Raw genomic sequence first — 15101 nt, 5'->3', positions numbered from 1 at the left:
CCTGGCAAGGCTGCGCAAGGGGTATGCGGGCGGGGGGGGGGCCTGTATTGTGGCGGGTAGCGGCGCGCGGGCGGCGGCGATTGCAAAATTATGCAAATCGGCCCAGCAGGGCCTGAGGAATCCTCCGCGGCGCCTTGCCCAGCACAGGGTTACCGCTAAGGAGGTTAAAGTACTTAGGGCAGTGATGGCTAACTTTGGCACTCCAGCAGTGGTGGAACTACAAGTCCCATGAGGCATTGCAATACTCTGACAGCTCTAAGCAGTGTTCTCCCCAGGCTCTTTTAGCTGGGTGCTCCACCCGGCTAGTTTTGGTGAGCACCCGGCTGTTATCTGCTCACCTCCTCCTCTGCTGTAACCAGAGAAGCGTCAGCCCAGCAGTCTCTCATCTCACCCCACCCGGCTATTTTTTCATGCCACCTGGCTGTAAAAAAAATTTCTGGGGAGAACACTGCTAAGCATAACTCGGGGAGGCAGAGGCATGATGGGATTTGTAGTTATGTCACAGCTGGAGTGCCAAGGTTAGCCATCACTGACTTAGGGATACCACCAACTTGGCCAGCAGTCCTAGGCAGCTCCCAGTATCTGCCAGCAGTCCTAGGCAGCTCCCAATATCTGCCAGCAGTCCTAGGCAGCTCCCAATATCTGCCAGCAGTCCTAGGCAGCTCCCAATATCTGCCAGCAGTCCTAGGCAGCTCCCAATATCTGCCAGCAGTCCTAGGCAGCTCCCAATATCTGCCAGCAGTCCTAGGCAGCTCCCAATATCTGCCAGCAGTCCTAGGCAGCTCCCAATATCTGCCAGCAGTCCTAGGCAGCTCCCAATATCTGCCAGCAGTCCTAGGCAGCTCCCAATATCTGCCAGCAGTCCTAGGCAGCTCCCAATATCTGCCAGCAGTCCTAGGCAGCTCCCAATATCTGCCAGCAGTCCTAGGCAGCTCCCAATATCTGCCAGCAGTCCTAGGCAGCTCCCAATATCTGCCAGCAGTCCTAGGCAGCTCCCAATATCTGCCAGCAGTCCTAGGCAGCTCCCAATATCTGCCAGCAGTCCTAGGCAGCTCCCAATATCTGCCAGCAGTCCTAGGCAGCTCCCAATATCTGCCAGCAGTCCTAGGCAGCTCCCAATATCTGCCAGCAGTCCTAGGCAGCTCCCAATATCTGCCAGCAGTCCTAGGCAGCTCCCAATATCTGCCAGCAGTCCTAGGCAGCTCCCAATATCTGCCAGCAGTCCTAGGCAGCTCCCAATATCTGCCAGCAGTCCTAGGCAGCTCCCAATATCTGCCAGCAGTCCTAGGCAGCTCCCAATATCTGCCAGCAGTCCTAGGCAGCTCCCAATATCTGCCAGCAGTCCTAGGCAGCTCCCAATATCTGCCAGCAGTCCTAGGCAGCTCCCAATATCTGCCAGCAGTCCTAGGCAGCTCCCAATATCTGCCAGCAGTCCTAGGCAGCTCCCAATATCTGCCAGCAGTCCTAGGCAGCTCCCAATATCTGCCAGCAGTCCTAGGCAGCTCCCAATATCTGCCAGCAGTCCTAGGCAGCTCCCAATATCTGCCAGCAGTCCTAGGCAGCTCCCAATATCTGCCAGCAGTCCTAGGCAGCTCCCAATATCTGCCAGCAGTCCTAGGCAGCTCCCAATATCTGCCAGCAGTCCTAGGCAGCTCCCAATATCTGCCAGCAGTCCTAGGCAGCTCCCAATATCTGCCAGCAGTCCTAGGCAGCTCCCAATATCTGCCAGCAGTCCTAGGCAGCTCCCAATATCTGCCAGCAGTCCTAGGCAGCTCCCAATATCTGCCAGCAGTCCTAGGCAGCTCCCAATATCTGCCAGCAGTCCTAGGCAGCTCCCAATATCTGCCAGCAGTCCTAGGCAGCTCCCAATATCTGCCAGCAGTCCTAGGCAGCTCCCAATATCTGCCAGCAGTCCTAGGCAGCTCCCAATATCTGCCAGCAGTCCTAGGCAGCTCCCAATATCTGCCAGCAGTCCTAGGCAGCTCCCAATATCTGCCAGCAGTCCTAGGCAGCTCCCAATATCTGCCAGCAGTCCTAAGCAGCTCCCAATATCTGCCAGCAGTCCTAAGCAGCCTCCAGTATCTGCCAGCAGTCCTAGGCAGCTCCCAATATCTGCCAGCAGTCCTAGGCAGCTCCCAATATCTGCCAGCAGTCCTAGGCAGCTACCAGTGAGTACATTTGAAATCGGCGCCGGTAGACTTGGGCGCGGGATAGTCCGGGCCGTTTTAATTACTATTCCCCCTCCAGGCCGCCATGGATAGTGGGGGAATGAAATAATTTGGCTTCCAGCGATTGATGGAAGCCGAATTATTGTGTTTTTTAAGCAACTTCGGCTCCGTCTTCTGATGGAGCCGACATTACTCACTGAGCGCCGCTATAGACTGATTCCTATTATAGTCTATGGCGGCGCCCAAATCTAGCAGCGCTGAAAAACACTGCTCCGGCTACCAGTGGGGGGCTAGGCAGCTACCAAACTCTCTGCCAGCAGTCCTAGGCAGCTGCCAATATCTCTGCCAGTGGGGCTAGGCGGCTACCAATGTCTCTGCCAGCAGTCTAGGCGGCTGCCAATATCTCTGCCAGCGGGGCTAGGCAGCTCCCAATATCTCTGCCAGCAGGCCTAGGCGGCTCCCAATATCTCTGCCAGCAGGCCTAGGCGGCTCCCAATATCTCTGCCAGCAGGCCTAGGCGGCTCCCAATATCTCTGCCAGCAGGCCTAGGCGGCTCCCAATATCTCTGCCAGCAGTCCTAAGCGTCTCCCAGTACCTGCCAGCAGTTCTATGCAGCTTCCAGTATCTGCCAGCAGTCCTAAGCAGCCTCCAGTATCTGCCAGCAGTCCTAAGCGGCTCCCAATATCTCTTCCAGCAGGCCTAGGCGGATCCCAACGTCCGCCAGCAGGCCTAGGCGGATCCCAACGTCCGCCAGCAGGCCTAGGCGGATCCCAACGTCCGCCAGCAGGCCTAGGCGGATCCCAACGTCCGCCAGCAGGCCTAGGCGGATCCCAACGTCCGCCAGCAGGCCTAGGCGGATCCCAACGTCCGCCAGCAGGCCTAGGCGGATCCCAACGTCCGCCAGCAGGCCTAGGCGGATCCCAACGTCCGCCAGCAGGCCTAGGCGGATCCCAACGTCCGCCAGCAGGCCTAGGCGGATCCCAACGTCCGCCAGCAGGCCTAGGCGGATCCCAACGTCCGCCAGCAGGCCTAGGCGGATCCCAACGTCCGCCAGCAGGCCTAGGCGGATCCCAACGTCCGCCAGCAGGCCTAGGCGGATCCCAACGTCCGCCAGCAGGCCTAGGCGGATCCCAACGTCCGCCAGCAGGCCTAGGCGGATCCCAACGTCCGCCAGCAGGCCTAGGCGGATCCCAACGTCCGCCAGCAGGCCTAGGCGGATCCCAACGTCCGCCAGCAGGCCTAGGCGGATCCCAACGTCCGCCAGCAGGCCTAGGCGGATCCCAACGTCCGCCAGCAGGCCTAGGCGGATCCCAACGTCCGCCAGCAGGCCTAGGCGGATCCCAACGTCCGCCAGCAGGCCTAGGCGGATCCCAACGTCCGCCAGCAGGCCTAGGCGGATCCCAACGTCCGCCAGCAGGCCTAGGCGGATCCCAACATCCGCCAGCAGGCCTAGGCGGATCCCAACATCCGCCAGCAGGCCTAGGCGGATCCCAACATCCGCCAGCAGGCCTAGGCGGATCCCAACATCCGCCAGCAGGCCTAGGCGGATCCCAACATCCGCCAGCAGGCCTAGGCGGATCCCAACATCCGCCAGCAGGCCTAGGCGGATCCCAACATCCGCCAGCAGGCCTAGGCGGATCCCAACATCCGCCAGCAGGCCTAGGCGGATCCCAACATCCGCCAGCAGGCCTAGGCGGATCCCAACATCCGCCAGCAGGCCTAGGCGGATCCCAACATCCGCCAGCAGGCCTAGGCGGATCCCAACATCCGCCAGCAGGCCTAGGCGGATCCCAACATCCGCCAGCAGGCCTAGGCGGATCCCAACATCCGCCAGCAGGCCTAGGCGGATCCCAACATCCGCCAGCAGGCCTAGGCGGATCCCAACATCCGCCAGCAGGCCTAGGCGGATCCCAACATCCGCCAGCAGGCCTAGGCGGATCCCAACATCCGCCAGCAGGCCTAGGCGGATCCCAACATCCGCCAGCAGGCCTAGGCGGATCCCAACATCCGCCAGCAGGCCTAGGCGGATCCCAACATCCGCCAGCAGGCCTAGGCGGATCCCAACATCCGCCAGCAGGCCTAGGCGGATCCCAACATCCGCCAGCAGGCCTAGGCGGATCCCAACATCCGCCAGCAGGCCTAGGCGGATCCCAACATCCGCCAGCAGGCCTAGGCGGATCCCAACATCCGCCAGCAGGCCTAGGCGGATCCCAACATCCGCCAGCAGGCCTAGGCGGATCCCAACATCCGCCAGCAGGCCTAGGCGGATCCCAACATCCGCCAGCAGGCCTAGGCGGATCCCAACATCCGCCAGCAGGCCTAGGCGGATCCCAACATCCGCCAGCAGGCCTAGGCGGATCCCAACATCCGCCAGCAGGCCTAGGCGGATCCCAACATCCGCCAGCAGGCCTAGGCGGATCCCAACATCCGCCAGCAGGCCTAGGCGGATCCCAACATCCGCCAGCAGGCCTAGGCGGATCCCAACATCCGCCAGCAGGCCTAGGCGGATCCCAACATCCGCCAGCAGGCCTAGGCGGATCCCAACATCCGCCAGCAGGCCTAGGCGGATCCCAACATCCGCCAGCAGTCCTAGGCGGATCCCAACATCTGCCAGCAGGCCTAGGCGGATCCCAATATCTGCCAGCAGTCCTAGGTGGATCCCAATATCTGCCAGCAGTCCTAGGTGGATCCCAATATCTGCCAGCAGTCCTAGGTGGATCCCAATATCTGCCAGCAGTCCTAGGTGGATCCCAATATCTGCCAGCAGTCCTAGGTGGATCCCAATATCTGCCAGCAGTCCTAGGTGGATCCCAATATCTGCCAGCAGTCCTAGGTGGATCCCAATATCAGCCAGCAGTCCTAGGTGGATCCCAATATCAGCCAGCAGTCCTAGGTGGATCCCAATATCTGCCAGCAGTCCTAGGTGGATCCCAATATCTGCCAGCAGTCCTAGGTGGATCCCAATATCTGCCAGCAGTCCTAGGTGGATCCCAATATCTGCCAGCAGTCCTAGGTGGCTCCCAATATCTGACAGCAGTCAAAGGGGGTTTCCAACATCAGACACAACGGAGTACTAAAAGCAGGAAATGCACTGAACACTGAAAAGCTGGGGCACTGGAACTCAGGCTCATATGGCACCATGCACTTTTTTTCAGCACTCCTCTCTCCCCATCATACTCCTTCAAGGCCCATTTGGTTGCGTTTGCCCCCAAGCAAAATGGTCCACAGTTCTCCTCTTACTTGTGACAAGAATCACACTCTCTGGCTTATACCACTCTATATTCTTGTCTTGTATGCAAAGATGTAAAAATAACGAGAATGCAAACAATGAAGATATGCATATACAGGGATGTGTGGGCAATATAGCTAAACCAATGAACAATGCCTTCACAGTCTAATGAGGAAAGGAGAGGTGGACATGGGTGGTAAGGGGAGTGGGAATGTTGCATGTAATATCTGTGTGCTTTAATAAACTGGTTATATGCAAAAAGTGATCGGCAAACAACAGGCTAAAATGGCTTAGGCCGTGTTCACATTAGAAAATATGAGCCAAATGGATCCGGTGATCGGTTCACCGGATCCAGATGGCTCTGTGCAAATTGGCAAACAGATTGTGAAAACTGATCTGATCACCGATGGATCGGATCAGTTTTCACTGCACACATATGAAAACGGCGCCGGTAGACTTAGGCGCAGGATACAGCCAGTATATGGCTGATCCTACTTCTGCACAAGTCCGGGCCGTGTTAATTACTATTCCCCATCCAGGCCGCCATGGATAGTGGGGGAATGGTATAATTCGGCTTCCAGCGATTGCTGGAGGCCGAATTATTGTGTTTTTTTAAGCAACTTCGGCTCCGTCTTCTGATGGAGCCAACATTACTCACTTAGCGCCGCTATAGACTGATTCCTATTATAGTCTATGGCGGCGCCCAAATCTAGCAGCGCTGAAAAGCACTGCTCCGGCTACCAGTGGGGGGCTAGGCAGCTACCAATATCTCTGCCAGCAGTCCTAGGCAGCTACCGATATCTCTGCCAGCGGGGCTAGGCAGCTACCAATATCTCTGCCAGTGGGGCTAGGCGGCTCCCAATATCTGCCAGCAGTCCTACTCACTGAGCGCCGCTATATACTGATTCCCACTATAGTCTATGGCGGCGCTGGCTGCGCCCAAATCTAGCAGCGCTGAAAAGCACTGCTCCGTTTTCACTCCGTTTGCCAGTAAATACATACCTAATGGCAGTGGCAGAGGCTTATCTCTTCTTGCGCTATGATTACACAGCGCGTCATGACGCGGAAGAAGACGGAAGCCTCTACCGCTGGCCTTTAGGTATGTATTAAAGGCCCAATTACCCTCGCTCACCCACACACCCGGCTGCTGCACCTTCCCTCACCCTCCCGCCGCTCACGTTCGCATTGCCACATCCCCCCATCCCCTGTGGAACAGTTTGTTTCTTCACTAGTGTGAAGAAACGTTCCGTTTTTCATTTCCCCAATGCAGCAGCATTTTTTGTCCGGTTCAGTTCCGCTAGGCAGAACGGTCCAGAAAATTAGGGCCTACTGCATTTTTTTGGTCCAGGGAACGGAACATATCCATACCAACAGATGCATGTGAACAGTCCAATAGGTTAACATTGGATCCTTTCACATCTGTTCTGTTTGTACAGTATACCGTATTTTCCGCCGTATAAGACGCGCTTTTTCTCCCCCAAAAATGGGGAGAAAAAGTCACTGCGTCACACGGCAAAGGCAGGGAATCCCCGAGTTACGATCGCCCGCCGTTACAAATCGCTGACCCGCCGCATCACCGGGGATTCCCTGCATAATCCCAGCCGCATGTCTGGTGTGCCGTGTCCCCCCTTCTGTTACCTATGTGGCCGCTCTGACAAGCCCCATATATGTGTCTCAGCTTATGTGTATAAAGTCTTTCCTTGCGTCGTGTGGCCGCCCGCTTTGTCCCGCCCCCCCCCCCCCCCCCGTCGGTGTCTCCCCGTGCCTGTTAAATGTAGTTCTAGACAGCATATCTTACTACATCCACGCTGCCCGGGGATCGACGATGTCCTCACTTCTTGCTCTAGTGACCGGCGCTTGTGGAGATGACGTCATATACGACAAAGCGGGCGGCCACACGACGCAAGGAAAGACTTTATACACATAAGCTGAGACAAATATACGGGGCTTGTCAGAGCGGCCACATAGGTAAGAGAAGGGGGGACATCAATACACCAGCGGAGGCAGAGAGACCACACAGGGAGGCGAGGGGACATGTAATACGCAGGGAAATACAGGGGGCTGGGCAGAGGCTACACAGGGGTCAGGAGGGGGGGGGGCAGTCACATAATAAGACAACACCATAGGGGACACCTGGGGAACAGAAGCTGGACAGAGCAGCCACACAGTGGGCAGAAGGGGGACACCCAGCGACAGAAGAAGACACCTGGGGGCATAAGGGGACACACAGGAGGTCAAAGAGGACAGAGGGGGACAGAAGGGGACACCATTATAAGACGCTCCTGGAATATGGACACACCAGGATTAGTATATATTTTTTTTCCCTGGATTTTTCCCTCTAAACCTGGGTGCGTCTTATATTCCGGAGCGTCTTATACGGCGCGAAATACGGTATGTTCCGGTTATGTTCCATAAAAAAACCACAGATGTGAACCGGGCCTTAGGTCAGATAATATGCGTGACTGAAAATCAGAGCTTTTAGGTGGTATTAATAATTTCAAAAATTGAACACACAAGAAGAAGAAGGGAGCTCCAGAGACTTATATAACTCTATAATCATATCATAACAGCCAAAGACATATCAGTCATTTACCTCTAGGTGAATTCTCTTTGTAAAGCCCTTCAGTAAAATAAATGCATTATCTCAAGTAGTAAGGACGGATTAGATCTTAACATGCTGCAACAATAGCTGTGCTTTGTGCAATGTTCATGAAGAAGCAGTATATATATATATATATATATATATATATATATATATATATATATATATATATATATATATATATATATATATATATATATATATACACACACACACAGGCAGTCATGGCATTCTCAGAATAATCATATTTTTCATTTATATGGCACCAACATCTTCCATAGAGCTGTACATTCCTGCAGTGAGGCAAAATAATGTATGACATAAACACAAATTCAAGGAAGAATATTACAGGCAAGAAATTGTGCACTGGGGCATTAACAGCTTACTCAGCAAGTGAATGTATTAACCAGATGAAATTAATACCAAGGCATTATAAGCAAAATGCAAATAAAGTAAAAAATGCAACACCTTTAACTACAGTGTTTTCGATTTACTGTGTATAGTATGTAGCCCATAGTCCAGTCAATAACAAAAACTGACTGGCTATCATGGCATATTGCTCAATATTAAGGCCGCGACAGGCATATTACATGCACTGGAGGAAATAAGTTCAGGCAACGAGAGCTAGACATAATGCTGCCTGCAATGTATGCCACACACAGCAGTATTGGTTACATGGTCACACAGTGAGGCGATGTCTGTTCTGCACTGCAGCCCTTCACACCTATAGCCCTAATGAAAGCAGTATACAGAAGCCTAGGAAACTATATCAGTAATACGCCTCTCCACACCACTGACATAGGGAGAGCTGTGTGTAGCAACGCAGTGCTTGATGATAGTGTATGGGAAGCCACCCACCACCCACTGGCATGTTTAGCAGGGAAAGGGTCACTACCTGCTTATGCTCGGCAGCCCCGGGCCTCCTCTCTCTGCCACAGTCACGTGCCACCGACAGGGGCGGCGCCTAGTGACACATGACACGTTGCTCTCGCTTTACCACTGCCCATGTGACTAGGTTGGTGAGGCTGCCTCCGCCATCTTTACTTTGGGCAGCTTACTGGAAGCTCAGCTTGTATTTTACGAATTAATTACGACAATCATCCTTCGGTGTTGTATACGTTTACTGATATATCATATAATGATACGATATGTTTTGGCGATCCATTGCAAAGCGTTTGTTTCTCAGCTAGGCAACAGCTGCTGTGCTGTCACTTCCGGTCGAGGCGAGGAGGATTGTGGGAGGTGTGGGTAATGGCTCAGCTTGGTGGTGGAGGTGGTGGCAGAGCGGGTTTAATGGGGCAGGACTGCGATCTGCTGCTGCACCCAGAGCTGCTTTCCAGGGATTTCCTACTCTTGTCTCTAGAGCAGGTGAGAATGGCTCGGTGGAAGCCCTCGTTGCACTCATAGTTTCTTTATTCTTGTAAGAAATGTGTAGTAGCCCTGCTGGAACATCTGTGACTCCTTACAGGCAAGCCAACATGGCTGCAAATTTTTTTTTTCTTTAAAGTGTAATTATAACAATTAGGGGAAACTTTAATGGTTATTTTGCATGCATTTTAAAATTAAAGCTAAAGCCTCTGAACAGCTATTGGACTCCCCCCTGTGTAGAAGCATTGATTTTTATTTGCAAAATTGTTGCTGTACATTTATATAGCAGTGGCACATTTTCAACAGCACTTTATCAAGTCCGGCGAGGAGAACGCCAGCGCATACCACTAAGGCTGCATCCGAAATGACCACCAGCTCAGTGTGCAGCACCTAAATAGATTTTCTGCACACTTTGCATTCAACTCAGATGCAAATCATATGCAAATCTGCTACTACTTATGCAAACAGGAAACTCAGGAGGAGGGGCTGGGAGCAGCTAACCTGACAGTTACAAAGTTAAGAAAAGGTGGGGGGGAAGGCTGCGTGTCCCTAAACTTTTCCTAACTTTATCAAGTCCATTGATCAGCTTGTGTCGCTAAAGTGGCACTTGAGAACAAAGCCCTGGATGGGATACCAATATTACAAGTGCTTATGTTGGTAGGCATTCCTGTTTGAACAAGTGCTGTTTAGGATATCTATGGGAACAGTCAATTCCCAGGAAGCTTAGTCAGGGGATTTGCCTGTGTGCACACCTAGCTGACATTTGAATGTGGGACAATAGCAAGCAAATCACTGGGCCACATAGCAAAATTCTGGTTGGACCTCCTCCCAGTCACACTCCCATTATAAGGTAGCCGCATGGCCCCGATACCCCTTCCCAGTTCCACAGCAGTATTAGGACAGCCACATTTGTACAATCCTTAGTGAAAAGTAAAATGTCCAATGGGCTACAGATTTCGCTATTTCAATAGACAATTGTTGTTGAAAAATATATGTAAACGGCAGCGAGTGTTTGATATCAAGTATTCTTCCTAATCCATCTGGTGGAAAAACTAAGACAGCTATTGGGCAGATATTGTGCAGTCGACGGCGTGTACTAGTCATTCAAATAACTCTGTTCAAAAGCATTTGCATATATCATGCAAAATGTCACTTTCCACTTGCGCGCACACAGTTTTATTACTAAACAATTGTTTGGAATATCATTGTGTGAACAACGTTTGTTTAAATTACTTGTTTTTACTACTTTTTCTGGGGAAATGTCATTTCAACGACATTGCTCTTTTTGTGTGTTGACTTGTATCTATTGTATGTACAGACTGTTAGGCAACCCCATATACCCCCTTCCCCTGAGAGCCTTGAGTCTCCTCTACTACTTCTGATTCACATGATCATAGGTGTGCTAATTGGGGAGACATGGAGAAGCTGGAATGCTACTCAGCGTCTCCACTTCTCCTGTACAGCTTGTCTCTGTTCACAGAAGCATGGCTGAAGAGAAGACGCAGAAGGGCACAGCGAGCTTGACGCTGGGGCAGGAGAGGTGAGTGACTGCTACGCTCCACTACTGGGCATTAGAGTCGGGACAAGGTCATGTAGAGCTCACTGTATATATACCAGTGTTCTCCCCAGGCTCTTTTAGCTGGGTGCTGCACCCGGCTAGTTTTGGTGACCACCCGGCTGTCATCGGCTCACCTCCTCTTATTCTGTAAGCAGAGTTATGCGGAGAAGTGCCAGCCCTGCATTCTCTTATCTCACCTCACCCGGCTACTTTTTCATGCCACCCAGCTGGAAAAAAATTCTGGGGAGAACACTTTATACATTCACATTGCTCTTGCAAAGTCGCACAGATTCACAGGCACACTATCAGTATCAGGTTTATTTCGCCAAGTACAACAGGAGTTGTACCCGGAATTATTTTTGGCACATACAGGGTCGGTGATGGTACAGTTCTAAACAAGTAGAAAGAAGAAGCATACCGTTCAGGAGAATATACATAAGTAGTCATATACAAAGATCAGAAAAATCAGAAAACAGAGATGAGGCGGACCAGGGGGGTAGACTGAGCACTATGTGAGTGGAGCTGCCCCTCTGTCGGTGGTGCTCGACTGCTCTGCAGCGATATTCATGTCCCCCAGAGTGTCCTAGAAAAAGAGAGACAGAGTCCCGTTCCGTGGCACTTGTCCGTGATGACTGTCCATGCTGAAGGCAAAAGTGATCTGTCTGCTGGAAGACACAAAGAAGTCCTCTAAGCCTTACAGGTCTACAGAGCTGCGGTGCAAGCAGTTTCAGCCTGATCTGGGTGGAAAGTGCTAAACCCAGTTTGGCCTCAGGCTGTAGTGTCCCCGATGGCTGGAGGGGGCTGTGCTGCAGAGGTTCTTCTCACCTGCAAATTGAACAAGAGAAGCCTGTCTACAGGCTCTAGTGGGTGGCGGGGGTCTGGCCTCCATCTGTTCCAGTGCTGGTGCAGGGTGGCTGCATTACAAATCTGTGGCAGGCAGGCGACCAAGGACCCGCCCAAGCAACCGCGCCAATTGGTCCGCTGTGAGTGAGGTGGTGGAGCGGCTTCTTCTGCTTGGCAGCAGGCCCGCCACGTGCTCATGGCCTCAGACCGCAGGAGGAGGAGCGGGGCAGTGGCAACAGACAAGCTTCTTCTATCTGTGGTGGTGATTGGCCCGCTTGCATTGTATCCTGGCAGCGTCTCCATTCCCAGACAGCGGTGGTACAGTGACTTCACTCAGGAGCACTCACATACACACTCACTTCCACACATACATACTCATGCAGCAGTCTTCACTGGCTCTTTTAGCCGGGTGCAATTTTGGTGAGCACCGGCTTTCATCTGCTCACCGTCTCATCCTCCTCCTGTGCTGTAGGCAGAGTTGCACTGGCACTGCATTCCTCCGTCGTGCCCCACCTGGACTTACCTTTACCAGGCAGACCCAAGGAAACACCGATCAATTTTCAGCAAAAAATTGATCAGCCTTTTCTTGTTTGCCCGGAGGAGGTAAGTTCACCACTACCTCCTCATAAATGTTTTAGATCTTTTTATCCTTCTGGCGCCTCTGTATTCATACTCCGTCATACATATCCACCCTTGGTGATGAGGTGTTACCCCTTTTTTCTTTGATCTACGGAGAGCAACTTCGTTATCCTGAGTGGGGACAGGTCTAATCTCCCCACCTGCCTATACAGTGGTTGTCTGTGCAGTAACCCTAACTTGTCAATATACTGCACATACTCTTTCCACACACCTTCATTTACTAGTGCATACTACACTATATTGGGCTCTCGGTGTCCCTCTTTTTGTGTTTTTAAGAAGGATAATTTATGTTTAGCAAAGCTGTTTTTAGTTAGAAGGCATTTAGGTTCCTTTTAGACCCTTGCAAAATCCTAATGGATCTTGCTCACATGCGCCATGTGGGTACTCTCTCTTTAAGACATTTCAATATGAATAATATAAAAGCTTTAGTAATTGTAGTCATAGGTGTGCAGTTCTGGCTCCAGAACTGAAATATTCCCATCAGAAACAGTTATCTGTTGCCTGCTATGATTGGGGCTGTTATATGCCATATTGTTAATATTGCTGAAGCTGCTCTATCTGGAGCTGTTTTGTTCTTGTTTTTTAAACTGAGATTATACTGTGATATCAAAGTTCTGAATAAATAAGATTGAAGTATTGACACTAGTCTACTTTAGACCCAGCAGGAAAACTTAGAAATTCTACTAGCGTGATTGGGTGGACACACCCTCAGTGTTCTCCCTAGAATTTTTTTCCAGCTGGGTGACATGAAATAGTAGCCGGTTGGCATGAAAAAGTAGCCGGGTGGGGAAAGATGAGAGAATACAGGGCCGGTGCTTCTGTGCGCAACTCTGCTTACAACATAGGAGGTGAGCCGATGACATCCGGCTGCTCACCAAAACTAGCCGTGTGGAGCACCCAGCTAAAAGAGCCTGGGGAGAACACTGACCCTCTGAAAATGCTAGGTTCCAGATAGATTGTAGTAAACTGCCAGGGCTGTGGAGTCGGTACAAGAATCATCCGACTCCTCAGTTTATGAAACCTCCAACTCCGATTCCAGATACCCAAAATGACTCTGACATCTGACTCCTTAGTCTAATACTTACCAGGGCTGTGGATTTGATGCTAAAATCATCCAACTCCCGACTCTACTCCTCAGTTTATGAAACCTCCAACTCCAGGTACCCAAAATTGCTTAGACTCCAGCTCCACAGCCCTGTAAACTACGCCCACAAATCATGCTTTGTGTTGTGATTGGAGATCTGTTCCCTATGAGGTTTCCTGCTGGGTCCCATAAAGTAGACTAACGCTAAAGTATTAGTCCTATTCACTGGTGCTGTTTCTGTATCTTAATACATTTTATATTTGAAGTGCAACTAGTTCTTATAAATGTAAGCTTGTCTAAAATGTTCCCTTTTTATATTTTATTCAGAAAAAAATAGCAGTTGAAGATGTTGTAAATGACAAGGACAGACTAACAGAGATATTTGTGCAGCATGCCATGCCTCTGCCTCAGAGAACCTTGCCCAAGAGCCGGTGGGGTAAAATGATGGAAAGTAAGAGAGGAGAACGGAAGACCAGAGAGCCACAGATAAGGTATGGAGACTTTGGAACATTGATTATTCCCACAAATCTATAAATGCCAAGATCAAATTTCTGTGATTTAGTAAGCCATGAGGGCTTTTCCTTAAAGAGAATCTAAACTGAGAGAGATATGGATGTTTCCTTTTAAACAATACCAGTTGCCTGGCTGTCCTGCTAATCTCTTTAGCTGCAGTAGTGGCTGAATCACAGACCTGAAACAAGCATGCAGCTAATCCAGTCTGACTTCAGACCCTCAACTTGCTTGTTGAGCGTCTGTGGCTAAAAGGGAACTGGTGTTAGTTTAAAATCAAAAATCCATATCCTTCTCAGTTTAGGTTCCCTTTAACCACTTCAGGATGAGAGCAATTTTCACTTATCAGCACTTCTCCCATTCAATCGTCTATATATTGTTTTGTTTTTTGTTTTTTTCAGAACAAATTAGTCCTTTAGTGAGTGATATTTTTGTTTAGTAATTACCTTATTTTCTATGCATTTTACAGGGAAATTAAGGTAAAAAATAGAAAAAACACACACTTTCTCCATTTACATCAAATATAGCTTTACAATAAACAGTGCTAAATGTAACTTAAACGCACGAATGTTATTTGCTCATCCATCCTGGTTATTACAACATTTAGATTATGTCCCTAGCACAATGTATGGTGACATTATTGTATTTGGAAATAAAGGTGTCATTTTTTTGTTTTGTGTTTTTTGCCTTCTCATTGTACAATATTGATGATTATGAGAGTTTATTTGCAAAAATAATAGTAATATACCCTCATGGCATACATTTTTAAAAAGCCAAGTTCCTAAGGTAACAATACATGTATTTTCTCTTATATTCTGTCTTTTATTTTGGTACAGATTATGCAAAAATTTAATTGTTTTTGACTCAGTTTCTGACTAAAAAGAATACACAAAACATGGGCCTCAACCCTAAAATTCTCTAAACTCCATTCTACAACTTATCATGGTTAAAATGTTACCACATATGTCTCTTGTAGTTTTGCTAAGACTTTCCCAAGTTTGATCATGTTGTTGAAAATAACTTTTGTTAATGTTGGATTGAGTTTGTCCCTACCCATTTTTATGTGAAGTGCACCCAAGCTTTAAGACACACTAAAATGT

At 50.2% G+C, this 15101-nt stretch overlaps 2 protein-coding genes across 4 annotated transcripts in view; one reads left to right on the top strand and one right to left on the bottom strand.

Annotated features, from left to right (window-relative positions):
* The window catches only part of TGFBRAP1 (transforming growth factor beta receptor associated protein 1), a 68355-nt gene extending 59404 nt beyond the window's left edge, over window positions 1-8951 (bottom strand). For both annotated transcript variants that reach the window (XM_068268235.1, XM_068268234.1), the window contains exon 1: window positions 8895-8951. The gene's annotated coding sequence lies outside the window, so the exon portion shown is untranslated. The remainder of the gene's footprint in view (window positions 1-8894) is intronic.
* Window positions 8952-9226: 275 nt separating this feature from the next.
* The window catches only part of C2H2orf49 (chromosome 2 C2orf49 homolog), a 37164-nt gene continuing 31289 nt past the window's right edge, over window positions 9227-15101 (top strand). For both annotated transcript variants that reach the window (XR_011026188.1, XM_068268240.1), the window contains exons 1-2: window positions 9227-9367; window positions 13819-13982. Coding sequence is in view for 1 of the 2 variants with exons in the window: in XM_068268240.1 (XP_068124341.1) it covers window positions 9251-9367; window positions 13819-13982 (281 nt within the window). In the remaining variant the exon portion in view is untranslated. The remainder of the gene's footprint in view (window positions 9368-13818; window positions 13983-15101) is intronic.

Source organism: Hyperolius riggenbachi, chromosome 2 (assembly GCF_040937935.1).
Source record: "Hyperolius riggenbachi isolate aHypRig1 chromosome 2, aHypRig1.pri, whole genome shotgun sequence".
NCBI lineage: Eukaryota > Metazoa > Chordata > Amphibia > Anura > Hyperoliidae > Hyperolius > Hyperolius riggenbachi.
This window is presented reverse-complemented; position numbering and strand designations above follow the sequence as displayed.